The sequence below is a fragment of the Cryptomeria japonica genome, chromosome 11 (genome assembly GCF_030272615.1).
Source record: "Cryptomeria japonica chromosome 11, Sugi_1.0, whole genome shotgun sequence".
Lineage (NCBI taxonomy): Eukaryota > Viridiplantae > Streptophyta > Pinopsida > Cupressales > Cupressaceae > Cryptomeria > Cryptomeria japonica.
In genome coordinates, this window is record NC_081415.1 from 239,924,331 (window position 1) to 239,942,681 (window position 18,351).

The window sequence follows — 18,351 nt, forward strand, 5'->3', positions numbered from 1 at the left end:
GGACTGAATCAGAGCAGCCCTGAAATTTCTACTTAAAATAAAACATTTAAAATAAAACCAGCATTTAACTGATAAAACGCGCATGGTCTATGTTCTCTTGCTTAATAGTTGATTTCGGTTCTGGAAAAGGCGGAGAAGTAACATCCCAAACATTGAAATAAGATAACATTAAGCCTCAAATATTAGAAATTAACAGACACCATTGTTCATAACAGTAGCACAATAGCTCAAAAAGGTTTAAAAGAGAACAGTGACACAGAGTTTTGGCAGAATATAAGACTGGAATTGATGACAGTAAAACAAGTAGAATCATCACACCATCCCAAATACTGAAATACAGAACCAAAGGCTGCAACACAACCAAAGGCTGCAACACAACCAAATGCAGTACACCTAAAGATGGAGATTCATGATGAGTGCAGAGATGCCTAAAACTGGAAGTCATAATTTGTACTCCTATTAGCAGTAGCTTCAACATTCTTCCTCCCATAGAAAGAAACAATAATTAACCACTGTTATTAAGTTGGGTGAAGGGCTAATATGTAGATGTAGACCAATTTCCAGAGCTCTCTTCATTAGTATTTCTTGATTATGGGTACTCTCAAGAAAAGGTGAGATATCTATGGGCAAATGAAAAGCTCTAGGAGTGCCAAGAAATAAACTTGTTACTTTTTCTAATCTCTGGACAATCTCCATCATAGTTGGGCGTTGGTGTGGATCCTCCCTTGTACAAATCAACCCTATTTGGATGACTTCAGTAAGGCATGCCAATACCATTTCTTTATTTGACTCCTCAACATCTATGAGTAGTTGGTTGTCCACCACTTCTGTGATCTTATTTGGAAAATGCATGCTTGCCCATTTTGGTAGATTAATACCTTCTACAAACATGTTATCTGTTGGCCTCCTCCTTGTCAACAATTCTAAAATTATAATTCCATAACTATACACATCTCCTTCTGTTGAAATCTTTCCACCCATTCCATACTCTACAATACAATATAATAATCAGTGGTTCTCAAGCTATATGAAATAATAATTAAAATTAAAAAACAATCAATGACAATTTATATCTCAATAATACAAAAATTTATACCTGGTGCAAAGTAGCCAATAGATCCCTTGAGTACACTTGCAAAAGTCACTGAATCTATTGAATTCTCAAAAAAAAGTCTTGCAATGCCAAAGTCTGCTATATATGGAGTCATATCATCGCCTAACAACACATTATTAGGTTTTAGGTCACAATGAATGACTTGCACAAAGCAATAATGGTGTAGATATTCCATTCCTTGTGCTATTTCCTTTGTTATTTTTAATCGGTCAACCAAACTTAATTTGATTTCATCTTCTCCCTCAGGATATAGCCACTTCTCCAAACTTCCATTTGACATGAATGGAAGAACCAATGCTTTAAAATCAGGGTTACAATAAGCTGAAATGATTTTGATCACATTGCGATGCCTAACTCTTTTTAACACATTGCATTCTCTTTGAAAACTTTGGACATCATTTTCATCTTGGAAATTGAAAATTTTAACAGCAATATGTGTACTATTGTTGAGAACCCCTCTATAAACAGATCCAAAACTACCAACCCCTAGCTGATTAGTTTGGCTAAACCCACCAGTTGCATCTGCAAGTTCTTCATATGAAATTTTTTTAGGCCCAGTGTTGAAGTCAAGGGTATTTTGATAACTATGTCTCCTTCTATAGAAAATAAAAAATAGTATAGAAGACATAATAAATATTGCAATGCCAACCATAATTGGCACTATCACCTTTTTGGAGGTTGAGAATTGTTCGTGCTTGAAATCCATGCATGGTGGAAGATTAATCCACTTTCCACAAAGGCCAACATTTCCTGAAACTGCTGATTCATCAATCATTGCAAAAGCCCCTCCCTTTGGAACCTCTCCTATTAATTTGTTTGAAGAGAGATTAATATGATGAAGCATTTTCATTTCTTGGAAAGTCACTGGGATTGCACCAGACAAATTATTTCTAGAGAGATCAATTACTTCAAGATTTTTTAGATTTGTGAGTGATGTTGGTATTGAACTGTAAAATGAATTCCATGAAAGATTCAAATATTGCAAGTTTGTGCAACTTGACAATGCAGCTGGAATTTCACCTGAAAAGTTGTTGAGAGACACGTCTATAGCTTGAACCATTGCCATTTTATTCATTATTAAAATAGAACCTTGTAATAAATTGCTGGAAACATTGAAATAGAATTGGAGATTCACAAGACTTGCCCATTCAAGAGGTATGGTTCCTTGTAGTCTGTTGTAAGATAAGTCCACCTTTTCCAAATTGACACATCTCCCTAAACTAGCTGGCAGGGTCCCTGAAAGTTGATTGTGATGAAGAATAAAATCCCTTAATTGTGAAAGATTGCCAAGAGCATCTGGAATTTCACCTGAAATCATGTTTTCACTCAATGATACCAATCCAAGCCTTTTTGCATGACCTAAACTTGCTGGTATTCCTCCACATAACTTATTTTTGTCCAAATACAATCTTTCAAGATTCAGAAGTTGGCCGAGAGTGGATGGAATAGTCCCATTGAAATGATTATTGGATAAGTCTAAGAGTGCCAAATTTGTAAGATTTTCAATGCCACTTGGTATGTTTCCCCCAATTTCATTGTGATTCAAATTCATGGAATATAGTTTGCTTGATAGTTGGTTAACAGAAGAAGGCAAAATCCCAATGAGATAATTAAAAGACAAATCTAGAACTTGTAAAGAGGAGCAATTAGTCATGGATGTTAGAAAAGACAACTCATTGTTTTTGCTCGTGAGATTATTTCCCGCTATCGAAATCAATTGAAGTTGGAACAATTTTCCAAACTCCAATTTCAGTAAGCCATTTAGTTTGTTGTCATCTAAATCAATTCCTTGAAGTTGAGTACAATTGGAGAGGGAAGTTGGGATTTCTCCAGTGAGCTGGTTTTTCCATAAAAGCAATACTTGTAACTCCGATAGTTTGCCAAATTCATAGGGGATGGGACCAATTAATTGATTAGCATATAACCTCAAAACTTGGAGGTGAGTGCAATTGGAAAGGGTAGTGGGGATCACTCCTAACAAGTTGTTTCACCAAGCCAAAGTTCTTTGAGTTGAGTAAGCATACCTAATTCAATAGGAATTGATCCTGATAAGTAGTTTTCACCAAAATACAGCTCTGTGAGTTGAGTAAGCATACTTAATTCAACAGGAATTTGACCTGATAGTTTGTTTCCACCAAGACTAAGTAATGTGAGTTGAGTAAGCATACTTAATTCAACAGGAATTTGACCTGATAGTTTGTTTCCAGCAAGACTAAGTTCTCTGATTTGAACAAGCATAGCCAATTCAACAGGAATGCCACCATGAAGTCTATTATTCAATAAATACAATTCAGTTAAAGAAGACAGGTTTCCTAAGGATGGTGGTGGCATTTTACCTGTTAGTTGATTGTCTCCTAAATAAAGTGTTTCTAAATGTGAAAGGAGGCCCAGCTCAGATGGAATGTTCCCATTCAGATTGTTGTAGGATAGACTGAGACGTTGTAAAGAACGACAGTCAGCCAAAGTAGAGGGAATGAAGCCTTCTAATTCATTTTTAGACAATCTAAGTATTTGAAGACGAAAAAGCCTTGCCAACTGAGTTGGAATTTGGCCATACAAGCTATTATTCGCAAGAGAAAGTACTCTAAGAAAAGAGAGATTGCCAAGGAAAGGAGAGATGGTGCCCACTAAAGACATACCTGTGAGATTCAAGGAAACCACACGTTGATGACGAGAAGAGCAAACAACACCAGTCCAATTGCAAAAAGAAGAATTGGAAGACCAATCATGTAAAATATTGTGAGAGTCAAGAGAGAGAGAAGTCTTAAAAGCCAAAAGAGCATCTTCATCAGAATGGGAAGAAGGAGAAGAATGTGAGACAGGAAATGCAAATAGAAAGAGGAGTAGGAGACAAACCATCTTCATCTTCATCTGTATTTGGGTCTTGGTGGAAGGAATACGAGTTTGGTCTTGTCCACACACTCTCTTATAAACTGTGAAACCGTGCAATGATAACAAGTGGCGGGTCTCCCTCTCCAACACGTTCTTTGAAAATTGAAACTACAATTTTTGTTTAGTTAAAATAAAAATAATTTGTAAAATATATATTTATTTTTATTATTATTAATTTGTTTATCAATTTTTCAAATTGTTGTATATTAAAAATTAAGAAACGTACATTCAAGATATTTTCATTTTATTAAAAATAATTTATAAAAATGTTTAAATTTCAAAGAAAAATATTAATTGTTATGAATTTGGGATTTTAAGTCATTTATTACTTTATTTTTACATATTTTGTTAATTTTAAAATTTATTTATAACAAATTATTTCTATTATTAAAGAATTTAATTTTTTTATAATAATTATGTCCAATGCATATTACATTCACATATAAATGCTAAAAAAAATATTTTGTTATTATTTTTTAAAATTTAATAGCATTTTTGTTACAACGTTAGTACATTGACATTCTTAATGAATATATATGAAAAAAAAAAATTCTACATTGTTTTTAATATATTAAATAATATAATAATAGATTAATATAATATTATTAAAAATTATGAGAGAGCACAAGTGTCTAGTCTTAATAGATTTTTTAACTATTTTTATCAAGAGTTTAATATAAATATAAAAAAATAATAAAATGAATAAAAAATAAAAAATATAATGATATTGATAATATAATTATAATAATGCAATAGAAATAAAAACAATATAATACTATATATTAATAATTTAGTGTAAGTATTAAAATATAAAAATATAATATAAAGAATGTATTAAAAATTACTATAATATAATCATATTTTGATAATAATTTAATATCAATTACAATATCATTATCTAATAACGAGTTAATATCAAATACAATATTTCTTTGATTTATTTAAAAATTCAATTTTAAAATAATTTTTTAAATAATTAATATTAATTAACAAAACTTGTCCTGCCACTTGAGAAATCAATTTTAGGCACATGAAAACTTTTGCAATGCATTTTGCTCACACAAATTTCTTTTCCCAGCGAGATCATAAAAAAAATACAAATCATAGTAAAGAATGCACCATTTTTTTTTATCATTTCTTTTACAGGCAAGGACATTACGACACGAGACATCATGCTCTCTATTGGGGTTTCTCCCAATAGTCTATCCGCTAGTGAAAAAAATTAAATTTTTTAATATATTTACAATAATAATTATATGGTTATTATTATTTATCAAAAATATATACTAATTATAACAATTACATTCAAGGTAATATTTATCAAAAATTATTTTTTAAAAATTATTATAATATTTGAAAAATGTCTTCACATCAGATCTCTATCTTATCTCTACCTTATTGTTGATAACAAATAGAAGAATAGATAGGGGTTGATCTATCTCATGAAGTTGGTAGGATTATGTTATAAAAAATATGGATTTTCTTTTTTATTGTTAAAATGCAATCTAAAGGAATTGCACCCTTAGTAGTCAAATGAGAAGTCTTAGCCTATCCTTCACCAAGTGAAGCCACAAATGAGAGACCTTATCCCTAAACAAAATCATCAATCTGTATGCTCCTCTTAACGGGATAGAGGATACGGAAAAGGGAAATAATAATAAAGGTGTTGCAAATATGAGTTTGTGTTGTCATTGATGTCAAACTTGTTGTCATTGATGTAAGTAAAGTAATTCTAGTATGAATAATTTATTTTTTCTCTTTCAATGTTATTTGTTCTTTCATTATCAAGGCTTTAGGTGCTACTTACATCATTTTAAATGAATGACCACATGATCTTAAATATAAATCTAGAGGTAGAAAGTAAAACTTATTATGCTTTGATTCAACATATAATCACTATTTGGAAAGGGTTAAATTGATTAAAGCTATAAGATTTCCACAATCCATGCTATAAATTTCTTGATGCTTCTGGATTAGATTGTGTGCAATTTTTTTATCATCAACGTTTTGAATCACACTCTATGATTCATATACTATTTGGTGCTTTTTCTTTTGTTATATTGTCTTTGTTTTGTATTCCTTACCTTAACCCTTGTGCTTTCTTTCTCTCTCTCCTCTCTCATATTTATATTTAGTCTAAATCTACAACTTGTCATCTTTCATCTCCTTTGACTTCTTCTCTCATCCTAATGATGAATTACGGAGTGTGATTAGAAACGTTGATGATAAAAAAAATTGCACACAATCTAATCCAGAAGCATCAAGAAATTTAAGGGTTGAATAGGACAAATTTTAATAAACCAAGTTACAACAAAAGTTTGAGTTATTTATAGAGAAAAAAATTAAAATCAAACTTTCCTTTTCATATGATCTTTAACATGTACTTATTTGTATATTTAAATTTTATTTTTATTTATATATTATATAAATCTATTGATTAAATAGTTACTAGTAATTTGGTTAATAAATCATCATATTTAATTTTTTTAATAGATATAAAACAAAATATTATTTATGTATTAAAAATAGATAAATTACTAAAATAAAATATTTATTTTATAAATGTTATGTATGGAAAAAACAGTTAGTGGGTAGTTCTCTATAATCATTCCTTTCCATCTGAATGTTCATAGTTTTTTGTTTTTTTTATGGAGGTCCAGACCTGCAAGCATGGCAACCCAGCAAGGGCATGAAGCACACAAGCTGCTAGCCTAGCAAGGGCCTTCACAAAGTATTTTTTTCCACCTGATACGAGGGCACAAGCCAATGGGTTGAACCTCTTTGGCTAAGAGCCAAGGACTAAGGGGTATCCATTCCACCAAATTCACTCGAGGCACAATCCCAGCCTCATCCCTTATGATTTTAGAGCCTTGCAATCATCAAGACTGGATCCTCGGTGGGCTCATTTGGAGCCATTCAACAATTCTAAAAGTAGAATTCCATAACTATATACATCTCCTTTTGTTGAAATCTTTCCACCCATTCCATACTCTACAATACAATATAATAATAAGTGGTTCTCAAGCTATGTGAAATAATTATTAAACTTAGAAAACAAACAATGAGAATTTATATCTCAATAATACACAATTTTATACCTGGTGCAAAGTAGACAATACATCTCTTGAGTACACTCATAGAATTCACTGAATTCATTGAATTCTCAAAAAAGAGTCTTGCAATTCCAAATTCTGCTATATATGGAGTCATATCATCACCTAACAACACATTATTAGGTTTTAGGTCACAATGAATCACTTGCACAAAGCAATAATGGTGTAGGTATTCCATCATATCATCACCTAACAACACATTATTAGGTTTTAGGTCACAATGAATGACTTGCACAAAGCAATAATGGTGTAGGTATTCCATTCCTTGTGCTATTTCCTTTGTTACTTTTAATTGGTCAACCAAACTTAATTTGGTTTCATCTTCTCCATCAAGATATAGCCACTTCTCCAAACTTTCATTTGACATGAATGAAAGAACCAATGCTTTAAAATCAGGGTTACAATAAGCTGAAATGATTTTGATCACATTGCGATGCCTAACTCTTTTTAAAGCATTGCATTCTCTTTGAAAACTCTGGACATCATTTTCATCTTGGAAATTGAAAACTTTAACAACAATGTGTGTACTATTGTTGATAACCCCTCTATAAACAGATCCAAAACTACCAACCCCTAGCTGATTAGTTTGGCTAAACCCACCTGTTGCATCTGCAAGTTCTTCATATGAAATTTTTTTAGGCCCAATGTTGAAGTCAAGGGTATTTTGATAAATATGTCTCCTTCTATAAAAATTAAAAAATAGTATAGAAGACATAATAAATATTGCAATGCCAACCATAATTGGCACTATCACCTTTTTGGAGGTTGAGAATTGTTTGTGCATGGAATCCAAGCATGGTGGAAAATTAATCCACTTTCCACAAAGGACAACATTTCCTAAAACTACAGATTCTTCAATCATTGCAAAAACCCCTCCGTTTGGAACCTCTCCTATTAATTTGTTTGAAGAGAGATTAATATGATGAATTCAAATGTTGCAAGTTCGTGCAACTTAACAATGCATATCTGGATTTTCACCTGAAAATTTGTTGAGAGACACATCTATATCTTGGACCATTTCCATTTTATTCATTATTAAAATAGAACCTTGTAATAAATTGCGAGAAACATTGAAATAAAATTGGAGATTTACAAGACTTTCCCATTCAGGGGGTATGTTTCTTTTTAGTTTGTTGTAAGATAAGTCCACCTTTTCTAAAGTGATACGTCTCCCTAAACCAGTTGTCACTTTCCCTGAAAGTTGATTGTGATGAAGAATAAGATCCCTCAATTGTGGAATATTGCCAAGAGCATCTGGAATTTAACCTGAAATCATGTTTTCACTCAATGATCCCAATCCAATCCTTTTTGCATAACCTAAACTTGCTGGTATTCCTCCACATATATTATTTTTGTTCAAATACAATCTTTCAAGATTCAAATTTTTGCCGAGAGTGGATGGAATAGTCCCATTGAAATGATTATCGAATAAGTCTAAGACTGCCAAATTTGTAAGATTTTCAATGCCACTTGGTATGTTTCCGTCAATTTTATTGTGATTCAAATTCATGGAATACAATTGGCTTAATAGTTGGCTAATAGAAGAAGGCAAAATCCCAATGAGATAATTAAAAGATAAATCTACAATTTGTGAGGAGCAATAAGTTAAGGCTGCTAGAAAAGACAACTCATTGTTTTTGCTCATGAGATTATTTCCCGCTATCGAAAATCGTTGAAGTTGGAACAATTTTCCAAACTCCAATTTCAGTAAGCCATTTAGTTGGTTGTTATCTAATCCAATTTGTTGAAGTTGAATACTATTGGAGAGGGAGGGTGGGATTTCTCCAGTGAGCTAGTTTTCCCATAAAAGCAATACTTATAACTCTGATAGTTTGCCAAATTCATAGGGAATGTGACCAATTAATTGATTATCATATAATATCAAAACTTGGAGATGAGTGAAATTGGAAAGGGTAGCGGGAGTAGCTCCCAACAAGTTCTTTTCACCAAGCCAAAGTTCTTTGAGTTTAGTAAGCATACCAAATTCACTAGGAATCAATCCCGAGAAGTAGTTTTGACTAAGAGAAATAATTTTGAGTTGAGTAAGCATACCTAATTCAATAGGAATTGATCCTAATAAGTTGTTTTCACCAAGAGAAAGTTTTGTGAGTTGAGTAAGCATACCAAATTCAACAAGAATTACTCCCGATAATTTTTTTTAACTAAGGTCAAGTAGGTTGAGTTGAGTAAGCATACTTAATGCAATAAGAATCAGACCTGATAAATCATTTTCATTAATAGTAAGTTCTCTCAGTTGAATAAGCATACCTAATTCACTAGGAAGTTTTCCTAACAAGTTGTTTGCATCAAGAAAAATTTATGTGAGTTGAGTAAGCATCCTGATATATTAGGAAAAGAAACAAGTTGGATGAGAATATTGAAAAGAGTTGGGTCAATATTTGCAGGGTTCCTCGAAAAGATAGAATTGTTGAAGATGTATGAAGACTTGTTATTGGATACTAGACTAGTCACTCTAGTGTTTCTTCCAATAGAAGAGACACTATACAAATTAGAGATGAAGATGGTACAAAAATTGCACATCCAAAACAGTTTATAGACACAACACAAAGCGAACTGTTTGAAGCATTCAAACAAGAATTTCCAGATGTCAAGATATGTCAAAGAATGTTTGAGAGATTATGACCATGTTTTGTGCGTATCAATAAGGTACGTGAAACTTGTTGTTGTCAAAATCATGTTGAATTTCAACTACATCTCCAGTCATATAAAAGGGCAACAACGGAAATTAATCCAAATGTACTCATCCCTACAAGTACAACACAGTTTTTGAAGTCTATTTTATGTGACAGATTAGAAGGTTCAGATGAATACAATGTACAATGCATAAAAACTACATGTGCTAACTATAGAGATTTGAAGAAATTTGTACAAATTGACAATGTTGATCTTTCAGTGCAAGTTCTATGTAAAAGATTTAAATATGAAAAATACCAGACAAAGTCAAGAGCTTAATCAAAATACATTGTGTTAAAAGAGAGTGAATTGCCTTACTAAGAGTTTGTTTGTAGATTTTAGAACATGATATATCCACATATCCTACACTGTCATGGTGTAAGATGGAAAGCAAAATAGTTTCGTATCTCAAAAAATTGCTTTCCTCTAGGTTGTATTCTTTCCATAGTAGACTTCTCTGAGAACTATATGTTCAGTCCTCACAGAGAGATTCAAAGTCAATACTACAGTTCTGAGCAGGTTGTAATTTGCGTACAATTTTTGTATAGACATGTAGAGTTTTATGTGGATGGTCTAAAATTTGATGAAGATGAACACATTATCATTAAGGAAGTTCATTTTTATATCAGTGATGATACATGTCATGACAGGAGTTATGTAGCACATTGTTTTGAGATTTTTTTTGAAAATATCATACATTGTCGGATAAGTGCTTCACAACATTGGATTTGGTCTGATGGATATGCTAGTAAGCATAATTAAGTTTTACTTGTCTTTTAATTATCTAGTATAATTAAGTTTTCTAAACTAATAAATATTATATTTGATTGTAACTTCACAGGATAATTTAAATCTGCAAAAGCATTCAATTGGTTGTCACAACAACATGCTAAACGTGATCTAAAGTTTTTGTGGAACTTTTTTTAGAGTGGACATGGAAAAGGAGAGCATGATGGACATACACACACATACACATGCACAAACATGGAAAAGGAGAGCATGATGGTCATACACATACATACACATGCACAAACATGTACATCTATGTATGCATGTGTGTATGTATATTTTTATGTATATTTGTATGTATGTGCACATGAATCCGGGTGTGGGTGTGGGTGTAGGAGTAGGTGTATTTGTCTATGTCTTTCTATGAGTAAGAGGATTTATTTTTTTATATGTATTGTATTGATTATATTTTTTTATGGTTTATATGTAGGTTAATAAGAAAATGACTTTTTTTTTAATTTAATAGGTAAATGTATATATTTTTAAAACATTTTTCTAATTTTTTCATTCTAATTTTTTTCAAAAAATTAATAAACTACAAAATTAAAAAATAATTATAATAAATAAAGTAATTTTTAAAATTATAAATATAAAATAAAATTAAAAAAGCAAAAAAATGAACCTACTTGGAAAAATGGGGGCTGGGAATAAACTCCTTTGGTAGCCTGGTCGAACTCTCAAAGCTCTTGAAGGTGCAAATGAGGGGGGTCGACCAAATTTTCAATTTGTAAAGTTGATAGTCCAACCAGACTCCTTCAGCCACAAAGGCACCAAACAGGGGCCACGTGGCCCCCAGGTAGTCCGATTGGACTACCCCTTGTTGGCCCAAAGTGTGACAAGGGTGCATGCTTTGGCCCATAGAGGAAGTTACATTCTTGGTATGTAAGTCATATTCCCTCTTTGGCATCAGATTTGGGTGCCCAAATGTGCGTTTGAATGTGTTTTAATATTTATTTGGTTTTGGTTCCCATTATCCATTCATTCACTTGTTTTTTTGATAATTGACTTGTTGTTCTTTAGAGGTTGTCAAACCTATGGAGAAGGAATCTCAAGAAAATGGTGTTTGATGGTTTCTAGGTGGACTAAGTATGGGAGAGTTAGAGCTTTAACATAGTATAGTCTCAAATAGAGATTACCATTGTGCAAAAAGGTTCAAGATTTCACAATTTTCTTTATGCAATTTGTAAGGGTTTGTTAGTGGTTTTGTTTGGATTGTGGTCAGATTGTGTTTTCAATTTTTTTTACTATGTGGTATCAACTTACCAGTTGTTCATTATTTTTGTTTTCATTTCCTAGACCGATATTTAATCTTTCAATAAAGACTTTTCAAGTTGGGTGAAGTTTCATGTAAATAGTGGTGTTCAACAATGCTTATCAAAGACATATTTGGGTTTCCATTTGAGATACTTGTTGTAGATGTTATTTTCTATGAAAATCAATTTACGACAAGTAAAATGAAACTATTTTCTTTCTACAAATTTTAATATTTGATTATATAATGAGTTCTATCTATTTTTTTCACTTGCCAATGTGTGGTTTTCAAGCAATTTCCTTGGCAATTTATGGTGTAGTTTTTGTTTGTTTGCAAGGTCTCATTTAAGGTTTTAAAAGAAAATCAAATATTACTTAGATCCTTTCTAAAAATTATTACATTAGTTGAACCTGCATTTTATTTTGAGTGAGTTGCAAGTTAATTGATTTCCTAGACTCCAACAACTTAGGCACCTTATAATGCACATACAATGTAAAACCATCTCAATTTTATGAACTTGGATTGATACTTTATTGTACCATATACCCCATTAAATTTTCGTTGGTGTATTATGAATTCATCTCTGAGTTGTAGAGTCAATTCAATCAACCTAAATTATTGATTGGATAAAGGGAACCCTACGATTGTTCAAAAATATTTTGCACTTAGATCTATTAAGAGATTACATTGGAATAGTGTAGCCCAAAATGATCAAGATAATTGGGGTGCAAAACAGAACCTTTCCTAACATTCACTTGCCCACTTGGATGTGTTGGTATTGTCAATTTGACCCCATAATGCATGAAACAAAAATTATGCTTGCCTACAAATTATTTTGGTTGCAATTGACACTTTATGCAACATTTAAAAAAACTATCATAGTGGTCCAATGGATTGGAGATTCAAAAAATTGGGTTTATTGTGGAGGGACCTTATGTGACATTGTAGGTTTAGGTACAACCCTTTTAGGTGCAATGAATTTTCAGAAACTACCCATCATAGTTTGATAGTTTTTTTTACTTAATTCTCTACAGAGATTACATCAAAATAATGTATCCTAGAACAATTGGGACAAGTGGGGTACTAAATAAGACCTTTCCTAGTGCTCACTTGCCCACTCAAACATATTGGTACTGAAAATTTTGTTCAATGATATAGGAAACAAAAATTATGCTTGCCTTTAATTGTTCATTGAATTTAATTTACGCTTTCTAAAATATTTATAAAAAAATTTGTCATGGTCAAATGGATTGGAGATTCAAAAAATGATATATTATTGTGGAGGTACCTTGTGATGTTGTAGGTTTAGATAAAAAATATTTGTAGGTGTCACAAATTTTGAGAACTAATTTGTCATAGTTTTATAGTTTTTCACATTTAGTGCTCTTAAGAGATTAAGTTGGAATAGTGTAGCTCAAAAAGATCTAAAAAATTGGGGTACAAAATTCTTGAACCCAAGGAAGGACACAGAGGGGGGAGGGGTGAATTAGTCTAAAACAAAAATTAATGTAGCACATAAACAATTGATCAACAACACATGAACACCAAGATTTTCTAGATGGAAAACCCATGCTGAGAACCTACAAACAAAAATATATCTACTATGTATATCATATTACAATGAAAAGAGCTCACTTCTATGGACTTGCAAACCAAGGCTAACTTTTCTTGGCGAAAGATACAAAAGAGTGCTTGCAAACCTAAAGCTAACTGCAATAGGGAAAGATACAAAAATGATTTGAAAAGAAGGGTCTCCTAGCCATGAAGCTATCCTTGAACTCTACATCAATCGTCCAACATTAGCACACACAACTTAGACCTCAACTACCAACACTTTGTCTCATATCAAATCTGGAATATAGCCACAATATATTTTAGACAACATTCAAAACCTAGTTATATTTTTTGTGCAGGTATTCAATGCCGAGGCATTAGGCCTATGCATTTTTTAAGAAATAGACTAATTCAAGAGGCTTTCATTTTCATCTGGAGCTTCATGTGCTTATAAAGTCTTCGGCGGAGGAAGGTATGCTGCTTTAGCTGTTGTAGAAATGGAAAGTAGGATAGAAAGTGTGAGAAACATTACAAGTGTAGAAAATTTGCAAAGAAGAACAATAGCACATAACACATAGATTTATGTGGAAAAACTTGGGTAAAATATTCCAGTAAAAAACCACGAGCAAATTTTGTCTTTAGTATTGATTCTCAGAAATTACAGTTACAACAATCTGAAAATTGTCCATCAAAACATGACTTCGAGCAGCTTAAAATAACCGAGTTGCAAAGTCCTACTTGAAGACAACTTACTAAATATAGTAAGTATGACACGCACAACTGCATGTAGAATACATGCCAAAATTTTGATTCTACTTATAGTAAGTCTCAAAAAAAATTGCCAATGGGTACTCCATGATGATGCAACCACTGCTAGCTAAGATAGTCATAATGACACAACCATTGTTAGCTAAGATAGCCATGATGACTCAACTATTACTAGCTAAGAGTCCAATTTGAACTTCACATTCCAATAGAAAGTCTGCTCGGAACATTAGAAAATACTAAGTTTAGAGTGCTACATTGTTAATTTTTGAGTATTCCATCCTCTTTCGCTATTGGAATGCATGCACTTATGCCTTGGATTTTAATCAACTTCAAGGAGTTTATGGTGGATCGTGAGCTGGATGTCTATAAGCTTCAAGAAGTTTATGACATCATTCTTGTAGTATCTTCTTTCAAAGATAATACATGTTGCTATTTATCATTTAGAAAAAGAAACCAATGCTAAATTCTGAATCAAACCACATTATTTAACTAAAATTATCCATTTTAAAATGCCTCGTACATCATCACCGGCTGATTTCAACAGAACGCCCTGCAACTCTACACTAATAAGATTTGAAAAGTATGCAGTTTATCTCAAAACGTGAAAAATGTTGGAATCGTGATCAAATATTTTTTGACATGTTTATTTAGTGCATATTTGTTTTATTCTTTGTTTCTCCCCAAGAAAATAAAGTGAAAAAAGATTAACTATATGCGTTTTTTCTCTGAAGTACCAGTTGCAAAGTCCTACTTGAAGACAACCGAGTTGCAAAGTCCTAATTGAAGACAACTTACTAAGTATAGTAAGTATGACTCGCACAACTGCATGTAGAATACATGTCAAAATTTCTATTCTATTTATAGTAAATCTCAAAAAAAATTACAAGTGGGTACTCTATGATGATGCAACCACTACTAGCTAAGAGTCTAATTTGGACTTCACATTCAAATAGAAAGTCTACTAGGAACATTAGAAAATACTAAGTTTAGAGTGCTACATTGTTAATTTTTGAGAATTACATCCTCTTTGGATATTGGAATGCCTACGCTTATGCCCTAGATTAATTCAGCTTTAAGGAGTTTATGGTGGATCATGAGTTGGATGTCTATCAGTTTCAAGAAGTTTATGACATCATTCTTGTAGTAGCTTCTTTCAAAGATAATACATGTTGCTATTTATTATTTAGAAAAAGAAACTAATGCTAAATTCCGAATCAAACTAAAATTATCCATTTTAAAATTCCTCATACTTCATCAATGACTGATTTCAATAGAACACCCTGCAACTCTACAATAATAAGATTTGAAAAGTATGCAGTTTATCTCAAAACGTGAAAAATGTTGGAATCATGATCAAATATTCTTTTACATGTTTATTTAGATCACAAAGCAATTTTAATATTAGCTAATTTTTCCATACATTTCTAATTTAGTGCATATTTGTTTTATTCTTTGTTTCTCCCCAAGAAAATAAAGCAAAAAGAGATTAAGTTTATGCCTTTTTTCTCTGATGTACCAGTGTGGAAAATAAAATAGAAAGTATAATAAACGCTCAAAGAAAAATTTCTCTCAATAACAGAATGGCTTATCCTCCCATACATTCTTCAAGTACATAGCTTCTTAATCAAAATGTAACATACCTATTACCAGAGTTCTCTCAAAACTCTTCATCTTGTAGTCTTAAAATGAAATTTTCTATTACCTATGCTTCCTTCTAGCCTTCTCCTGTGCAAGATTACTTTCCTCTTCAATTTGGTACCCCCTTCTTCCAATTTTTTTGGTAGCTTCCACAACTTTTGCTAGCTTCCTGCCACCCCTTTCATGCATGCATTTCATAGAAGCATTGACAAAGCATGTGGTGGGGTTATTTGAGTTTAATTTTATTTTCTAATTTTTAAAATAAAATGTTAATCATGAAGCCTCTAGTAGAATAGTCAATCAACTCAACTAAGAAGGCAAAGAATATGAACCTAAATCACACTGCCAAAGACTATTTAGCAAGAAAGCCTCAGTAAGAGAAAGTAATGCATCTAAAATAAAACACAATCGTTTATAAAAGTATTAAAGTAAGGCTTCAAATATTATAAATTAGTAGACCCAATTGTTTATAGCAGCACGCTTAAAACAATTCAATGATACAAGGTCTAAAAAGTTGAAAGGAGAACAATGACACAGAGATTGAGCAGAATATAAGACTCGGATTGATGATAGTAAAACAAGTAGAACTATCATACTGCATCAAATACTGGAATGCAAAACCACAATGTTGAAGCAAAGGCTGCAACACAACCAAATGCATCACACCTGAGGATGAAAACCTATGATAACTGTAGAGATGCCTAAACTGGAAGTCATAATTTGTACTTCTATTGCTAGTAGTTTATACATTCTCTTCCCAATGGAAGGAAATAATAAATAGCAGTGGTCATAGATAAGAAATAAGATGTAGATGTAGATCAATTTTCAGAGCTATTTGAATTATTATTTCTTGGATTATCCGTACTCTCAAGCAAAGGTGAGATATCTATGGGCAAATGAAAATTTTTAGGAGTACCAAGAAATACACTTGTAATTTTTTCTAATCTTTGAACAATCTCCATCATAGTTGGGTGTTGGTGTGGAGCCTCCCTTGTGCAAATCAACCCTATTTGCATAAATTCAGTAAGGCATGCCAATACCATTTCTTTATTTGACTCATCAACATCTTTAAGTAGGTGATTGTCCACTACTTCTATGATCTTATTTGGAAAATGCATGCTTTCCCATTTCGGTAGATTAATACCTTCTACAAACATGTAATTTGTCGGTCTTCTCCTTGTTAATAATTCTAAGACTAGAATTCCATAGCTATATACATCACCTTTTATTGAAGTCTTTCCACCCATTCCATACTCTACAATACAATTAAATAATACCGATTCTCAAGCTATAAAAATAATTATAAAGACTTCCGAATAATTTAAAATGATTATTATATTGCAATAATGTAAGATTTTATACCTGGTGCAAAGTAGCCGATAGATCCATTTAGTATAGTTGCAAAAGTCATTGAATTCTCAAAAAGCAGTATAGAAATGCCAAAGTTTGTTACATATGAAGTCATATCATCACCTAACAACACATTACTAAGTTTTAGGTCACAATGAATGACTTGCACAAAGCAGTAATGGTGTAGATATTCCATTCCTTGTTCTATTTTTAATCGCTCAACCAAACTTAATTTTCTTTCATCTTCTCCGTTATGATATAGCCACCTGTCCAAACTTCCATTTGACATGAATGGAAGAACCAATGCTTTAAAATCAGGGTTACAATAAGATGAAATGATTTTGATCACATTGGGGTGTCTAACACTTTTTAACACATTGCATTCTCTTTGAAAACTTTGGATAGCATTTTCATCTTGAAAATTGAAAACTTTAATAACAATATGTGTATTGTTGTTGATAACCCCTCTATAAACGGATCCAAAACTACCAACCCCTACCTGATTAGTTTGGTTAAACCCACCAGTTGCATTTGCAAGTTCTTCATATGAAAATTTTTGAGGCCCAATGTTGAAGTCAAGGGTATTCTGATTTATATGTCTCCTTCTATAGAAAATAAAAAAAAGTATAGAAGAAATAATAAATATTGCAATGCCAATCATAATTGGCACTATCACCTTTCTAGAGCTTGAGAATTTTTTGTGCTTGGAATCCAAGCATGGTGGTAAATTAATCCACTTTCCACAAAGGCCAACATTTCCTAAAATTGCCGACTCTTCAATCATTGCAAAACCCCCTCCCTTTGGAACCTATCCTACTAAGTTGTTTGAAGAGAGATTAATATGTTTAAGCATTATCATTTTTTGGAAAGCCATTGGGATTGCACCAGACAAATTATTTCTTGAGAGATCAATGGCTTCAATATCTTTTAGATTTGTGAGTGATGCTGGTATTGAGCTATTAAATAAATTCGATGAAAGATTCAAATATTGCAAGTTTGTGCGACTTGATAATGCTTTTGGAATTTCACTTGTGAAGTTCTTGAGAGAAACATCTATAGCTTGGACCATTGTCATTTTATTCATTGTTAAAATAGAACCTTGTAATAAATTATTAGAAACATTGAAATTAAATTAGAGAATCACAAGACTTGCCCATTCAGGGGACATGTTTTCTTCTAGTTTATTG

At 32.0% G+C, this 18,351-nt stretch overlaps 2 protein-coding genes across 2 annotated transcripts; both read right to left on the minus strand.

The window, feature by feature from the left end:
- Window positions 1-178: 178 nt before the first annotated feature.
- LOC131064016 (putative leucine-rich repeat receptor-like serine/threonine-protein kinase At2g24130) lies at window positions 179-2,768 on the minus strand. The gene is made up of 2 exons (XM_057998036.2): window positions 1,097-2,768; window positions 179-989 (listed from the first exon to the last, which is right to left on the minus strand). Exons 1-2 carry the CDS (start codon window positions 2,766-2,768, stop codon window positions 472-474), a joined length of 2,190 nt encoding a protein of 729 aa, XP_057854019.2. The 3' UTR covers window positions 179-471.
- Window positions 2,769-3,088: 320 nt separating this feature from the next.
- On the minus strand, window positions 3,089-3,751 carry LOC131860162 (probable leucine-rich repeat receptor-like protein kinase At5g63930). The gene has a single exon (XM_059214536.1). It carries the CDS (start codon window positions 3,749-3,751, stop codon window positions 3,089-3,091), a length of 663 nt encoding a protein of 220 aa, XP_059070519.1.
- Window positions 3,752-18,351: the final 14,600 nt, after the last annotated feature.